This window comes from Gasterosteus aculeatus, chromosome 6, assembly GCF_964276395.1.
Source record: "Gasterosteus aculeatus chromosome 6, fGasAcu3.hap1.1, whole genome shotgun sequence".
Classification (NCBI taxonomy): domain Eukaryota; kingdom Metazoa; phylum Chordata; class Actinopteri; order Perciformes; family Gasterosteidae; genus Gasterosteus; species Gasterosteus aculeatus.
This window is the reverse complement of record NC_135693.1, coordinates 10,820,638-10,836,534: the sequence shown is the minus strand read 5'-3', so window position 1 is coordinate 10,836,534 and position 15,897 is coordinate 10,820,638. Positions and strand designations below refer to the sequence as shown.

Sequence of the window (15,897 nt, the reverse complement as noted above, 5' to 3'; positions counted from 1 at the left end):
GACGGTAATTTGGGAAGTGGAATAAAATGGGCCGCCTTAGAAAAACGATCGACAACCGTCAGGATAACTGTGTTGCCGGCGGATGGAGGGAGACCGGTAACGAAGTCTAACGCGATGTGTGACCACAGGCGCGATGGGATGGGAAGGGGTCTGAGCAGACCCGCCGGCGGAGCGTTGCTTGATTTAGTTTGCGCGCAGACAGGGCAAGAGGCAACGAAACTACGTATGTCACGCTCTCTGGTGGGCCACCAGAATCTTTGACGGACAGCGGCTAAAGTGCCCTTTACGCCGGGGTGCGCGAATAGTTTAGAGGCATGGCCCCACTCGAGTACGGACTTTCGCGCGCTCTCGGGAACGAACAACCTCCCCTCGGGGGCAGTAGGAGGTCTGATGGCGTGCGCAAGGGCCCTCTTAACGGTCTGTTCAACTCCCCAGACCACCGCTCCGACCACACAGTGTTGGGGAACAATTCCCTCCTGGATTGAGGCATCCTCCGTGGAGCCGAACTGACGCGAGAGGGCATCAGGCTTAACATTCTTTGAACCTGGTCTAAACGAGATGGAGAAGTCGAAGCGGCCAAAAAATAAAGCCCAGCGGGCCTGCCGTGCATTCAGTCTTTTAGCGGAGCGAATGTATTCGAGGTTCCGGTGGTCGGTCCAAACAATGAATGGCACGCTGGCCCCCTCTAGCCAATGCCGCCACTCCCCCAGAGCCAACCGGATAGCCAGGAGCTCCCGGTTGCCGACGTCATAGTTTCGCTCCGCGGGTGAGAGCCGGTGCGAAAAAAAGGCGCACGGGTGAATCTTATCGTCACGGGAGGAGCGTTGCGACAAAATAGCCCCAACCCCAACGTCAGAGGCGTCAACCTCAACAATAAATTGTCTTGCGGGGTCCGGAGTGACTAAAATGGGCGCGGAGGTGAATAAACCTTTAAGACGGTTGAAAGCCTCCTGTGCCGGTTCTGACCAACAAAACCTTGACTTGGTCGACGTGAGTGCGGACAGGGGGGCAGCCACCTGACTAAAATTGCGAATGAATCGCCTGTAGAAATTAGCGAATCCTAAAAACCGCTGGAGAGCAACGCGAGACTCCGGGGCTGGCCAATTGAGAACCGCCCGTACCTTCTGGGGGTCCATGCTGATTCCCCCAGCGGAGATCACGGACCCAAGGAACGTAACCGAGCGCGAGTGAAAGACACATTTCTCGGACTTAACGAAAAGGCGGTTCTCGAGTAGGCGTTGTAAGACTCGACGGACGTGTTGAACGTGTAACTCGAGAGAGGGTGAGAAGATTAGAATGTCGTCCAGATAAACAAATACGAAGATGTTTAACATGTCGCGCAGGACGTCATTCACCAGTGCCTGAAACACGGCGGGGGCGTTGGCCAATCCGAAGGGAAGGACCCGGTATTCAAAGTGACCAATATGGGTATTGAACGCGGTCTTCCACTCATCCCCCTGTTTGATACGAACTAGATGGTACGCATTACGCAGATCCAATTTAGTGAAGAATCTAGCGCCCTGTAGGATCTCGAACCCTGAAGACATAAGGGGCAAGGGGTAGCGATTCTTGACCGTTATGTCGTTTAACCCCCGATAATCAATACAAGGACGCAACGACCCGTCCTTCTTCTCCACGAAGAAGAACCCCGCACCGGCAGGAGAAGAGGATGGAACAATAATCCCAGCCTCCAGCGACTCGGAGAGATATTTCTCTAACGCTTCTCGTTCGGGTGGTGAGAGGGAGTATAGCCTACCGCGGGGGGGCGTGGTGCCAGGGAGGAGGTCAATACTACAGTCATATGGGCGGTGAGGCGGCAGGGAGACGGCCCGGGAACGGCTGAAAACCGCCCGCAAGTCATGGTACTCCTCCGGTACGCCAGTCAGATCACCGGGCTCCTCCTGAAACACAGAGACAGAAGACACGGCAGGGATAGCAGACACTAGGCAGTTACCATGACACGAAAGACTCCAAGACAAAATAGTACTCCTGACCCAGTTAATATGGGGATTATGCTGGACAAGCCAGGGGTGCCCTAAGACCATGGGGGAAGAGGGGGAACAAAAAACGAAAAAAGAAATAGTCTCTTGGTGGTTCCCGGAGACAGTCAGACTCACCGGACTGGTGACCTGATGGACCTCAGCTAGAGTTCCACCATCCAGGGAAAATATGGTGGTGCGTCTTTCCAAATCCACCAGGGGAATGTTGTGTTCCCGCGCCCATCTCTCGTCTAGGAAGTTTCCCTCCGCCCCAGAGTCAATCAGCGCCGGACAGGAGGCAGATGAGCCAGCCCACCGAAGAACGGCGGGGAGAGTGGTGCGGGATCTGGGTGAGGATGAAGACACCGCCGCGCTCGCCAGTACTCCTCTGTCTACTGGCGAGCTCTGTCTTTTGCCGGACAGGAAGCGGCAAGGTGGCCCGCCGCACCGCAGTAAAGGCACAGTCTGTTAGAGAGGCGGCGTTGTTTCTCCTCCGGCCGGAGGTGGATGCCGCCCAGCTGCATGGGCTCAGGTTCGGGAGCAAAAGGGGGAAAGGACTCTCGAGGTGTCGGGGCAGCAGTGCGGGCTCGTCGCCGTTGTTGAAAGCACCGATCGAGGCGGATTGCCAGCTCGATCAGCGTGTCGAGGTCGGCTGGTGACCCACGAGCGTAAATCTCCTCCTTGAGTTCGATGTTCAACCCCTCTAAAAAACGGGCCACCAAGGCGGGTTCGTTCCATTCGCTGGTAGTGGAAAGAGTTCGGAACTCGATAGCGAAGTCTGCAACGGACCTCTTTCCCTGACGAATGGTGGTCAAGAGACGCGATGCCTCGCGTCCAAAGACTGACTGGTCAAATACCTTTATCATCTCCTCCTTGAAGTAGAGGAAGCGTCTGCAGCAGGGACCTCCAGCCTCCCAAACTGAGGTTCCCCATTCACGGGCGCGCCCAGTTAGTAAGGAAATCACGTAGGCAATGCGGGCTTGGTCTTCAGCATATGTTCGCGGTTGCAGAGAGAAGGCCACCTCACACTGCGTCAGGAATGCTCTGCATTCCGCCGGCTCTCCAGCGTAACACGGGGGGTTATTGATGCGAGGCTCCGAAGACGACGAGTGAGAGAGTGTTAATGGAGACTCGGAACGGGTCTGGGTGAGGCGCATAGAGAGGTCGCTCACCTGAGCGGCCAGACTCTCAACGGCCTGCCTGGCTGCCGACAATTCCTCTTGGTGTCGACCCAGCATAGCTCCCTGGAACTCAACGGCAGTGGCAAAGGATTCCTCCCTCGCTGGATCCATAGTGTGTGGTCGGATTATTCTGTCAGGTTGGGTCACGGTAACGGGCGGCAAAGATCCACGCGCAGAGGGAGGTCAAAAATAAGGGTTTTAATGTTCAACAGAAACAGCGAGCCGAGCTCGATGGCAAAACATAGAACAAAAATGTATTCTCTAGGAGACCAGCTAGGCAAAAGGCAAAACGAAAGATAATCCTCGGGACAGGGGAATCTCCTCCTTGGAGAACGAAGCTCGACAGGAGCCCGCAGGATGCAGCCCCTGAGGCACGACGCTGGAGACCGGACGAGCAAGACTTGGCTGTGCGCAAACAGAGAAGGTCTTGAGGCTGCTGGACAGGGGAAGGGTTGACTCACAAGAATAATCCGACAAGACACAAAGGGAACACATGCAAGATATAGACAGGGTGATTAGACATGACGAGAAACAGGTGTAACAGCAAACGGCACGGGCACTGATTGAAATGAGCGGCAGGTGGATGGGAAGGCTATGTGAGAAGTGGGTGTGTGTGCAGAGGTGAGACTAATGGGCAAATGAGTGTGTCAGAGAATGTATATGGCAGAGGGGAAGAGAGAGAGACCCGGATCCTGACAGGAAGTGGACACTTCTTGTTTTTGATGCAGGTATTAAGTTGAATGAGAGGCTAACATAGTGCACTGTGCTTTATTACTAATCTTTTATCAAACTTTAGGACACTGAAATGGGGATTTAAATATGAGTGATCTGTTGCAGCGGTAGGTGAAGAGGAACAACTGCAGAATGTACGTTGTGCGGTGTTGTTGCTTTGGGCCTGTTTATGACCTTTAGTCTTTTCTGTTATTCTTCAGCATATGTTCAGTCATGTTGTGCTTGTTTTGTTCTCAGAGGAGGCTCGTCGTGAGGTGGTGCGGTTCTTCCAGAGGCAGGACGCCGAGGAGACAAACTGTGGGGCGACAGACAGTCGAGGATGGCTGCTGTTAAAGGCTCTGCTGCTGCTGACGGCTGACAACTCAGTGAGTGAAAGTTGCAAACTAAAGTTAAGGGAAGTTTGGTTTCCATACTTTCAGTCGATCAATGTTGTCGAAAGCTTCTCACATTTGATTGGAGTCACATGGGGGAAATCATTTATTTCAATTACCTTGAATGTTATTGGACAACATTCATCCAAAATTAGTATCAAACACACATTTACAAAATTATAAAGTGCTGGAAATTAAAATAATTCATTGCCAATTCTTTTGAGGCGGGACTCCTCTTTATGTGTTTGTTTGTGTGATTTATAGGATGTACTGTCCAGTATAAACCCCAGGCTCCCTGCTGCTTTGGTGAAATGTCTGTACCTGCTAGTGTGCCTTCCAGCTGAAAAGGAGAACTCGGCCACAGAAGAGACCTTTCAGGAGCAGCTAACGCAGGTCAGTTTAGACAAATAGCTTCACGCTCTCTATTTTTCCTCCTAATCATTCTGCTTGTGCTTCTTTTTCTCTTATTTCAATGGATTTTTGTTCCTTCTGAACTTCTTCTTCCTGCTCTTCTCCAGGTTCTCCTTCAGCTCTGTAGGAAGCCCGGTAATGTGGAGAGACTGGTGGAAACTCAGGAGCTACAGTGTCTAATCATTGGCCTCACATCACTGTGGGACCAGACCAGCGCTACATGGAGACATCAGGCGTCCCGTGTACTCAAGGCCGTCTCCGCTGCAGCAACAAGCAACACTGTCCCGAGCTTGCAAGGCGAGGGGACTTATTCTTGTGTTTTTTTTGGGCAGTTAAGTTGTGCAAGTTATTTGTGCAGACAGATCATTTTATTCCAGTAACGTGTTGACGATGCAGCGACACATGACCAGCAGAGTAACATAGTGCAAATATGTCTCACATGACAGTTCCGTCAGTCCAACTTATTCACAACTATGTGAATGTTCTAGTACACATGAGTTAACGTTGATTTGTTTTGGACATGAAGAAATAATCAGGATTTTCCAGTATGATCTTTTTTTCTTTGCTCCACAATCATTCATCTCTAGCAATTTGTTAAACCTGAGTCAAGACAGGAGATTTTGTCTCTGAAAAACTGTTCACTAACCAAGAACATCTTCATTTCTTCATTAGGCAAGAACTGTGTGCGTATCTGCATCCAGAACCTGTTGCACATCAGAGCCGATGTCTCCGGGTCTCTACTGGCTGAGGTGGCTGTGGCTGTGTTCAGCTTCATTAGAGACACCTATTCTCTCAATCCGGCCCTCTTTGTGGAGTTTGACAACAATAATGGCTACAAAGCCCTGGAGCTCATCCTGAAACGGTGAGAGAAAGAAGAAGAAGAAGAAGAAGAAAGAGCAGGTTAAACATTAAAAATAGTCATTAATAGTCATTATTCAGACCTAAACGGTGTAATAATTTGTTATTTAAATACAATTTGTCTTCTCAGAGTCAGAAAAGAGTAATATATACATATAATATATATATATAACATTTCTCTCTGCCATTCATTCAACACATTCTTGTATCTCCCATCACTAAACCATCTTCAGCTGTGAGGAAGGTGTCTCCGTGGACACGTTACAGCCTGTCGAGGAGTTGCTGGCTCTCATTGCGTCCTTCACCCTGCTTGGAAAAACTGAGCTAAAAGTTGCTCTGTGTGTGACAAATCCCCAACCTCCGGCCTTTAGGTTTGACCCGCCTCTCACCAAAGGTAGGTCAACTCTTCTGCATTGCTATTCTGTGACCAGGCCCTCCCTAATTACCTTTAACAGTTGATTATACCACGAGGTACCTGAACCATTCCTTCCATATTCCTACTCCGAACCCTCAAATGACCATGCATGCATGACCCAGCAAAGAATAGACACGGGGAGGGTAATGGGTCCAAATCATCACCCAGTTCCTCCATCCTTTGCACTTACAACCCTCCCAAACTGCTCGGCTCCCTTCCCCTGATTACCTACACACCCATTCCCCGACTGTTACCCCGCTGCAGTGCCCAACACCCCTCAGGTTAACAGGACGCTGAGGAGATTATGTCTGAGATGATGAAGTGGAGGCGTCCTCTTTAACTCTGTTAGGATGCTCCACATCCATTCACCACTGGCCTACAGCAACCAGCCATCTATCATAGATGCACAGACACCTCCATCCAACACTCATAAATAGTGTCCATAATCAACACACACACATAACAATTATACACACAGAAACACACGCATTTTTGCACCCATCCATCACATCAGGGAGTAGATCCCTGCAGCAGAGGGACCAGGGACGGTTTTCTGCTGATCTTTGAGTTAATTTTGAGTGAAAATAAATCCTATAACCAGGTCTATATGTTTATAAACAACACAAGCACGTTTTGCATCCCGAATCGAAAGCTTTCTCTAAATATTCTGACAATGCACACAGCAAACTCTATCAAGTCAGATTATGCTACTTTTCTTTTGCCTTTGGGGATGTTGTGTTGTTTATTTTCGATCCATCTATGTGAGCATAACTCGATTGACTGGCGGGATTCAGCACGAGCCCTGTGTCAAAGGTTGTTTTTAATTGATCGGCCTTCCTTCTCCAATGAAATTGACTCACTGACCTTGCCAGAACAAAATCTGATACATTGACAATCAAAACAGCTTCTGACTAAATTGACCACAGGCCGATATTGTCGTCTCCTACCTCTTTCTCCAGGTTTAACGGTAAAAAACCTGGCTGCCGTCCACCTGCTGCAGTCCTCCCTGCTGCGTTCTCACGACGCGGCGCTGTGCTGCCAGCTCCTTCGAACCTTCCGGACAATATGGGAGGAGGACCCAGCCAATTTCTTCCTCTTGGAGTGGACCATTCAGTCGACGTCCCAGCTGGCTGCCTGTGTGTGGCGTAAACCAGCGCCTGTCCAAAAACTGTTCTTCTCAATGCTAGAGATGGTATGACTTTGTTTGTCTCCCTTGTGCGTACTTTTCTGTCAGATAGAACAGGCATTTGAGGTTTGATTGAATTGCTTTCCTACAGGTGATTTTTAAGTTGAACTACATCCCCCATGAGACCTTGCGGGCGCTGCTGCTTGTGCTGAAGCAGAACTGGTCCGGGACACTGGCTGGAGGAGTGGCAGGGTTAGAGTTTGGCGTGGGGGCCCTTAAGTGTTTTCACAGGTGGGCAGTGGTAGTTTGTACGTATCTCGTAATTGTTCATAATACTGCTGGAATTTTGTTGTTCTCTCAATTGATAAGCAGACACGAAGATGCTGCTGCAACTGCTTGGTTCGTCTTATCATTGAGACGGATGTCCACAGAACCGGTAGACCAGCTGAAGTGTCAATTTTTTTCAAAGATCCATCTCCTCTTGTCTGCAGGATGACCGTGCACAGCGGTATGATAGCTGAGGTTCTTAGCGACTGGGGCCTGCTGGAACTGCTGCTCAGCGAAATCCGTAGGAGAGCTAAAATCCTCAGGAAGGCTGGAGTTGTTTCTTCCCCTCAAATAAGTATGAAATATCTTCTGTTTCCTCAACCTTCTGATCTAATCATGATTGTACTTTCTCAAACAGAGTTGATTTTTGTGACATAACAACGTGTCTTCATTGACTGTTTGAGATTTAGCAACACACCCAGTCAGTAGTCAGTACCTTTTAATCTTTCAAAGTAAGGGATTTTGGAATAGAATTGACACAGACCTTTACTCTTTGGCCTGCAAATATGGATCAGCAGCCAAATTTCGAACTAGTAGGTTTGTTGTGTAATTTGCATCTGGAGTTCTTGTGCTCCTCAGATCCCCAGCAGCTGTCGAGTGTGGAGGACAGTGAGAGACTGCTCACTGCCTGCATGCTTCAAGTTGTGTCTGCCCTCACTCTGCGTTCAATCAAAAACACAAGTATACACATCCACTTCCTTTTAAAGAAATTCCTATTTCTCTTTTGCAACCCTTTAGTTCCTTTATCACGGCTGGAAAAGGCAGCTTTATACTTATACTTTTGCTTTTGTATTGCAGTTTCTGTTCGAGACCTTGGTATGGTTCCCTACATAAAGATCTTCTTGGATGAGGATCAATTTCGAGGTCCCACTCTGCGCATTTTGGAGCAGCTAGCTGAAATTAACCCAGAGGAGTTCATGAGTACAGCCATAGGAGCCCTCTGCTCCTCTACACAGCAGGAACTTGGTTTGAAGAGGGACCTTTTGCAGGTATTTACATTTTACATGCAGCCGCAACAACACACAGACACATCCAGGACGACTCGGCTATGCAGCGATCTCAGCTGAGCTATAAACCTTGTCCCCACTCTGCTTCACATCATAACACATTGTAATGCACTTAATACATAATGAGCTAGTGAATTTATTTTCTTAGCATGTGGGACCCTGATAGCATTATAGACAAATGCAGATTGATTTGCTAAAACAGGTTTAGCTGTTAACTCCAGCATGATTTGATTAGCCCAGCAGCCTCGTGCCGTGGCACTCTGAAGATTACCACCTCTATCAGATCAGTGAATGGGACAGAGATTTGATTAAGCCTAACTAAGTTAAACACCCACTGTATGTGTCCGTTTTTATAGATGGCAGTGAGAAGAGCACTTACTTGCAAAAAAATGTGTGCATTCAATGTGTGTGAGTGTGTGCGCTTGTTTTCGAATGCATGCAACGTGTTGGGTGTGTGTGTTCTTGGTGCTAACATGGTTAAAGCAGGTGGCAATCAGATTGGATATGACCCGGGTTGGCAAGTGTTACAAGCCATTGTGATTACTCCAGTTTCCGTTAATCACATTTCTGACTGCGTTCTGCCTCACACATTACCTGCCTGACAGATTAGGTCTCTAAATTTAATAAAGCTAATGTCATTTTCTTCACCTCCGAAAACTAGTTACCAGAAATGATTTATGGTATATCTATACGTTTCATCTATTTTTCATGACATTGTTTTAATTGACTAGAGAGATGCTTTTAAACATGGAGGACTTTGAGCACAGCATGAATTATCTCTAAAGTGTGCCGAACAACGGCCGGATGGTCCGTCTGAATCGTCACTTCTGTGCTTCAGTCCATGCGGAAGGTGCTGGAGAGCCCCAACAGCTGGGACGCCTTCAGGAGAGCAGGAGGCTTCACTGGAATGCTGTCTCTGGTGATTGACATGGAAGGAGCACTGTCTGAGCATCCCCAGGTAGAGGTGTGGAAGTCCGTGGGGCACCAACCGCTGCTGGACCTCCTCCTCCTCACTCTCCACATCCTGGCCTTGGCTGTGCATCTTCACACCGTAAACGCGCACCATTTTGAGGCCGGCGGCTTTTACGAGCGGCTGGCCGAGGCTCTTCTCCAGCTGGGCTGCTTCCACGCGGGTGTCCCTGAGGAAGAGATATGTGAAGAAGACGCGGTCTCCGGTCCCAAGACCGCAGAGGAAAACCAGTCTCCTGGAAAAAGCTTTCACCAGTTTGTGGAGTTTGCAGAGGCCCCTGAGGTTCTCTACTGTCCCTCCAACCCACCGCAGCCCAGTCTGCCCGTCGCTCTTCGGACTTGTATAAGGCTGCTCTCGTATCTCGACAAGTTCGCCACAGGAACCTACTCTTTGCTGGAGTTGAACCTGGGACTAGATCCTGAGAATGGGTACGATAAAGAGAAAGCAAATGGACCAGCAGGGCATGAAGGAGTGTTTTCTGGGTCCCCTCCTGTCCACACGGGACCAGGCCTGCCGTCTGTGGAGGACACGCAAGGAAGACCTAGAAACACAGCACCCAGTATTTCCTCAGTCTGCACAGATCCAGAGTACAGGTGCATATGTCGAGCAATTGGAGGTGGTAGCACCTATATTCAGTTAACATATGAATTGTATTGACTCGTGAATTGTATTGTCGACCCATACTTTGTGTTTTTTTCCTTTGCTTACAGGAGGTTCAGCTGCAATCATATTATTCTTCATCCAGGAGCAATCCGTGTTATCATGACTCTCCTTCCATCAGTATTTACTCCCAAGGACCCGCAGGTACTCTAATAGAATGATACAGTTACCATGTTGCACATTGTTGAATACATGCTACGGTGCCAGTATGAGACATATGTCCTTTCCCTCCTTTCCTAGCTCTCTATGGAGGTCCAGTTCTCACTGGTGCACCACGTTCAGGCCATGGTTGAATCTGAGAGAAACCGGCAGATAGTGTGTGAGGGGGGGCTGGTCTCCACACTCCTGGCCCACTGCCGGAGGATGTTACTGGCTCCAAACCACCCGTTACATCTACCTGTCACTCGCATCTTGGAGAAGCTCGCCTCCCACGCCATCACACTGTCAGACTTCAGGTAAAACGTGAGGTTCAGACACGTGCATTTCTTTCTATTGCACTGCAGATGAAGATACTTTTTTAACTTAGATATTTGTGCTGCAATATTGTGACATTTGTCACTTTGTCCTGCTCAGAAAATTCCTGTGTTTGGGGGACCCACTCATGTGCTGGGCAGAACGTTCGCCACCTGTAAAACCTCCTTCTTTGAATGGTAATGACTCAATATCTTCTGTTTGAAGATTAAATCTTCTCGAGCTTTCATTTGGTGTTGTCAGACACAGATATTAATGCAGGTCACATTTTGGTTGTTTTTTTCTGAACCAGATCACGGTACAGAAGCGGAGGTCTCATCAGGATCTTCATTTAAGAAACTGAAGCGCACTTTCAGCTTGTTAAAGTCTACAACTCGCAGTGAATCCCCTTTTGGGCCGGCAGTCCCTGTGCACCAGATCATCAGTCTGGTGTCCATGACGTCGCCACGCACCTACAGACCACACCGGGTGTCCTCCTCACCTGCCTTTGTGGAGTTTGACATGGCTGAGAGTGGATATGGGTGAGTCCTTAATTTACTGGGAGCCTGTTTAGTCCAGCAGAATTAAACATATGAGACGGATCTTCTAGTTATGCTCTATATACATTTATCTTGAAACTGTGGTTTGAAATCACTCCTTAAAGTAAAGTAAGTAAGTACAAAATAAAAGAATGGACTCAAAAGGTATCTGCATAGTAGAAGGTTAAGAAAAAGGTTTAGTCCACTGCGGTGGCCTAAAGACGAAGGCGGTCTTACCAAACCATTCGATCTCTTTGGACTTGGTTAAACCCACATCATATGCTTGAATCTCTTGTGGACTCACAGGCATCTTTTAGGAAGCTCGGTTGAGCTTAATGAAGTGTAGGTGCCTAAAAATGAAACCAAACATGAAGAACAACCCATTGATTAGCACCTATTGTTAAAGTCCGTCACAAAATCTCTGTCTCCACCATGTCTGCACCAAGATAGCTTTTACCTGGCTCGAGGCTCTCTTTTTTTGAATCCGCAGCCAATTACTAAACCGTGTCCTGTGGCTCCTGTGACATGCTGTCACTCATGACTCATGCTGTCACTACGGTGGCCCTATAGTGCAAAACACGGCAAATAGGAAAACACAACGACATTAACTTCTTACGGAAAGGGGTGGGCCTTATAGCAGGAAGCAGAGGACGGACCCTTTTGATTGAATCTATTTGTCGTTGTGTTTTTCTATTTGCTGTTGTGTTTTCCTATTTTCTGTTGTGCGTTCCTTTTTTCCGTTGTGTTTTGCACTTCAGGGCCACCGTATGTCACTCATGTAACCCGTATTAACCCGTACTAAAGAATTTCTGTCAGGCTGAAACAAATGACGCTTCCCAGCCGCAGGGTAATTGAATTGTTGCCATGAGCCACACATCACCGCTGCCCTGTAATCTTGCAGCATAAAGTCTGCCATGGACAAGAATTTGAATTGCATAATATCCCTTTCATGTTCAGTACTTTACTCCTACAATACATTGCAGGAGGCGCTACGTCGGGTCCTTCACTTGGGCTTGCAGAGATTTACCACCGCCGAGTGACGGACCGATTGTATCTAGTAACATGGCCCTTTATTTAAAAGAGAACGTACTAGACTCTTCACTCACAAATGTCTTGTCATGTGGCGGTGTGCTTTGCAGCTGCCTTTTCCTGCCCTCCCTGGCTACAGTGAAAGGAGTGGCCGCTGATTCGATCCCAACAGGTGGAATCGGAGGAGGTGAGCGACGATTGTAAATGTTTGCTGCTCAAATATTTGTGAATAAATCTGACAGAAATGCCTAATCATCTCCTTTTTTTTATATTTTAGAGTGCCGTGGCTTCCCCCCTTCCGCTGGTCTTTCATTTTCCTGCTGGTTCCAGATCAACCGGTTTAGTTCAGCCTGTGATTCCCACCCAATCCGTCTCCTATCAGTGGTTCGCCACATGTCTCGGACCGAACAACAGTACATCTGTCTGTCTATCTCCTTCTCAGCCATTGACGGCTGTCTGGTTATTTCCACAGAGGAGGAAGCATTTACATACCTGGGTAAGAGTGATAGAAGTTTGGTCAATATTGGAAAAAAGGTCAGCTATTCTTTATCAATTGTGTTAAAGAGGCACTGCACAATATATGTTACGTCAGGGCATTGTTTTGCAAAGATGGACCAAATGTCTTTCATCCTGTTTGTTTATCAGATATGATGGAGCCAGAAGTTTGCTTCCCCACCCCTTTGACTACGTCACTGAGGTTCCAGTGCTCCAGCATGCTGGTCCCAGGTCAGTGGCACCATCTGGCTGTGGTCCTGTCCAAAGACGTAAAGAAGAGCTGCATTGCTTCCGCCTACTTCAATGGCAAAGCAGTGGGGACAGGAAAGGTATGACAAGAGGAGGGAAACTGAGGAGCAGATGATTGTCAAATGTGGTATTAATGTATTCATGTTTAGTGGCCTGTGCATTTCCTTTCAGATGAAGTACATCCAGCCGTTCCCCGGTCAGTATGTCTCCATGGACCCCGCCGCTGTGGTCGATGTGTTCGGGCTGATGGGGACCCCAGCTCTCTGGAAGGAGCACGCTGCTCTGGTGTGGCGAGTGGGTCCATCGTTCCTGTTTGAAGAAGCTTTGAGCCCCGAGGCTGTGATTGTCGTGTACACACAAGGCACCGCCTACCAAGGCAACTTCCTGGCTGTGGGCCATGCAGGTGAGTCACAAGATCCTGTGTAAGAATTTCACAGGATTTCAACAGTATGTCTTTTGTCCATCATGGGTAAGAAGATATGACACATGCTGAGTCTGTATGTTTATTTAATGTTGGTTTCATTAGTGGACTGTGACCCTAGAACACAAGGATGTTTCTAGATGCCTTAGGAATGTAGTTTTCTAAATGGTTCTTATTGCATGCGTGCACGATTATCTCAGCAGAACAACTTTTCTTTAATGTAGAGGACCTTATATACTGATTCAGGACAACTTAGAACAAAGTTATCAAAAACATATTTTGTGCAATTTAATGCAATTGCGCAACTGTTTTTGGTAGTAGGTTGTGATTACACATCTGTAAGACAGTTCTATTACATGTTGCTGTGTTGTCAAACCGCTGTGTTTTTCCTCAGGGCTTGATCCAGCTGCTGAGTGTGCCGTTCTCAGACTGGTTCCAGAGGAGAGGATCTCATTTGGCATCAACCCAGCAATTTCTTTAATAACAACTGTTGTGCAGATCCGAGAAAATTACAATGAGGTGGACTGCAGACTGATTGCTAAAGAGGTAAGATGACGTCCACGTGGAATCTATGTGTTTGTTGTTTTGTTAGAGAGCAGAAGTCATTGTGTGTGTGATCGCAGATGGGGATTACATCCCGGGATCACTCAACACCTGTGTTCCTGGCTCAAAACGTCAGCCAGCACCTGGGTGGTACAGCGCGCACCATAGGAGCCGCCCTGGTTGGACATTTTGGTAAATAATGTATTACTTTAAAAGATTTACCTGCACTTTAGTCTATTCTTGCAGGCCCGCTCGGTAACTTCTCCGTCCTCTTTCTTCAAGGTGTGCGTAAATTCACCCCCCGCAGTGCATCCAATGGCTTTCTGTACGTCGGCGGACCTGCAGTTGTTCTCAGTCTAATTGCAATGGCGCCAGATGATGGCTCTCTGTATGCAGCTGTCAAAGTTCTTCTTTCTGTGCTGGAGACCAACTCGGCCATGCGGAAGGAAATGAATCGAATCAATGGATATAAGGTCTGTCAGACCTTTTGAAAACTACCGGAGTGGCTACACAAACATCTAAATCTGCGTGTTGTAATCTCTCCTTAAATATGTACTGCTCTGCGTGTAGTTGCTGGCTTTCCTGCTGAAGATGAAGCACAATCTGGTCAGCTACAGAACCTTTCAGTTGGTTCTGTATCTCTCCAGGTGGGTGGAGCTGAGCTCTGGGCCCGATTGCACCCAGAACACGCCTGCTTTCCAAGCCCTGCTGTGTGACCCGGAGGTAAGCATCTAAATCTTAGCATGAAAGAATGTAGTAACTGGATAACTGGATATGTCCTCCTCTGCAAATATTTGGCATGTGGGCATCTGGAAGCTGACAGGTAGCGTGTCGCTTCTCTCTCTATGTTTTCAGGTGTGGCGAAACACATCAGATAATCTCGACCTTTTAGCTCTCAACCACTTTGCTGAAATCCAGAAGTCCTCAAGGTAAAAATCACAACTTTCAGCATGTGGCCAGAGAACAGTTTGTAGCTGTGATCTAATCTCTATTAAGTCACATGGCCCAACAAGTTAGATTTACACGGTAAAGAGGGTATTGGTCAGGATTGTCGACAGACTTTATGTTGTTGTTTTTTTCTTCAACATCTGCAGCAGCCTGTCATCAGTATCACAGAAATGTACTGGTACACATTTAAACTATAATCACAAGGTTCAGCAGATTCAGTCACATAGGACAGACCAGAGCTTGACTGATCCATCCGTGGGTACAGATTGGGATTAATATTAATGTTCTCTCTCTTTTCCGCAGTGACAGCAGGAATGCAAAGGTGATGCACAGTACGGGCATGCTACCAAACCTGCTATTCGAGCTCTGTGATCCTGCTGTGACCGTTCAGAAAGTGAAGATCATTTCTTCTGTCATCACATCCCTGCTAAAAGCTCACCTGACCCCTCTGGACACGAGCAGGTACAGTCAATGCACGCCGGCGCAACAAAGTGCTCCTGTCAAACAGTTCAAATTAAAGATATCAGACCAATTCAGTATTTAGGGATACCTCTGCATTTCAAATTGCTCCCATTATCTGCTCAGACTTGGACTCTTCCTGGTCTACACACTCCCTCCTCTTAGTAACGTGAATGAAGGCAGCAATGAGATATTTGACAGTGATCTTTCACAGGATGCACCAGGTACCCCATGTGGCACTCAAACACACACACACACACACACACACACAATACAGTACATTACATGTCTCCATGGATGAACCAAGAGTGGTCTTAATTGTGCTTCAGCTCAGAGATCTGAACCAGCCAGCCTCATCTGGATCCGCAACCAGCTGTTACGATCTCTTTGCGAAATCCTCGACTCAGACGGCCTTCAAATCAAAGAGTGAGTGGAATTTGATACTACTTGGCTGATTTTTTTCCCATGATTTCACGTCCATTCGTTGATCATGTTCATATTCCCTCACTAGTCTACAGAAGGCCTTGATTGATTCCCTGGGCAGTGATTGGTTCCTGCTGTTCCTTCAGCCCCATCTTCACCATTCCACCTTGAAACTGGGTCTCGTCCTGCTCACACACTTTCTGTCAAGTCCCAGCCAGCAGAGCAGCTTCAGGGAGGGGGTTCTCCCAGCAACCCTCATAGAGGGCATGGAGGAACCACTCGTCTTGGGTAAATACAGTTTCTA

General features: G+C 47.9%; 1 protein-coding gene across 3 annotated transcripts in view; it reads left to right on the top strand.

Annotated features, from left to right (window-relative positions):
- Nucleotides 1-15,897, top strand: part of wdfy4 (WDFY family member 4) — a 41,560-nt gene that overhangs the window by 5,422 nt on the left and 20,241 nt on the right. For 2 of the 3 annotated variants that reach the window (XM_040177818.2, XM_040177817.2), the window contains exons 4-31: nucleotides 4,130-4,257; nucleotides 4,528-4,656; nucleotides 4,782-4,971; nucleotides 5,347-5,536; nucleotides 5,766-5,926; nucleotides 6,907-7,139; nucleotides 7,225-7,364; nucleotides 7,565-7,695; nucleotides 7,980-8,081; nucleotides 8,199-8,389; nucleotides 9,246-9,970; nucleotides 10,088-10,181; nucleotides 10,278-10,492; nucleotides 10,611-10,687; nucleotides 10,801-11,029; nucleotides 12,166-12,242; nucleotides 12,333-12,551; nucleotides 12,701-12,879; nucleotides 12,971-13,202; nucleotides 13,615-13,766; nucleotides 13,844-13,955; nucleotides 14,046-14,236; nucleotides 14,334-14,486; nucleotides 14,619-14,692; nucleotides 15,015-15,173; nucleotides 15,297-15,394; nucleotides 15,500-15,596; nucleotides 15,682-15,881. In XM_040177818.2, coding sequence (XP_040033752.2) covers nucleotides 4,130-4,257; nucleotides 4,528-4,656; nucleotides 4,782-4,971; nucleotides 5,347-5,536; nucleotides 5,766-5,926; nucleotides 6,907-7,139; nucleotides 7,225-7,364; nucleotides 7,565-7,695; nucleotides 7,980-8,081; nucleotides 8,199-8,389; nucleotides 9,246-9,970; nucleotides 10,088-10,181; nucleotides 10,278-10,492; nucleotides 10,611-10,687; nucleotides 10,801-11,029; nucleotides 12,166-12,242; nucleotides 12,333-12,551; nucleotides 12,701-12,879; nucleotides 12,971-13,202; nucleotides 13,615-13,766; nucleotides 13,844-13,955; nucleotides 14,046-14,236; nucleotides 14,334-14,486; nucleotides 14,619-14,692; nucleotides 15,015-15,173; nucleotides 15,297-15,394; nucleotides 15,500-15,596; nucleotides 15,682-15,881 — 4,878 coding nt within the window. Of the gene's footprint in view, nucleotides 1-4,129; nucleotides 4,258-4,527; nucleotides 4,657-4,781; nucleotides 4,972-5,346; nucleotides 5,575-5,765; nucleotides 5,927-6,906; nucleotides 7,140-7,224; nucleotides 7,365-7,564; nucleotides 7,696-7,979; nucleotides 8,082-8,198; nucleotides 8,390-9,245; nucleotides 9,971-10,087; nucleotides 10,182-10,277; nucleotides 10,493-10,610; nucleotides 10,688-10,800; nucleotides 11,030-12,165; nucleotides 12,243-12,332; nucleotides 12,552-12,700; nucleotides 12,880-12,970; nucleotides 13,203-13,614; nucleotides 13,767-13,843; nucleotides 13,956-14,045; nucleotides 14,237-14,333; nucleotides 14,487-14,618; nucleotides 14,693-15,014; nucleotides 15,174-15,296; nucleotides 15,395-15,499; nucleotides 15,597-15,681; nucleotides 15,882-15,897 lie in introns of all 3 variants that reach the window. The other variant, XM_078104850.1, reaches the window with a different exon arrangement.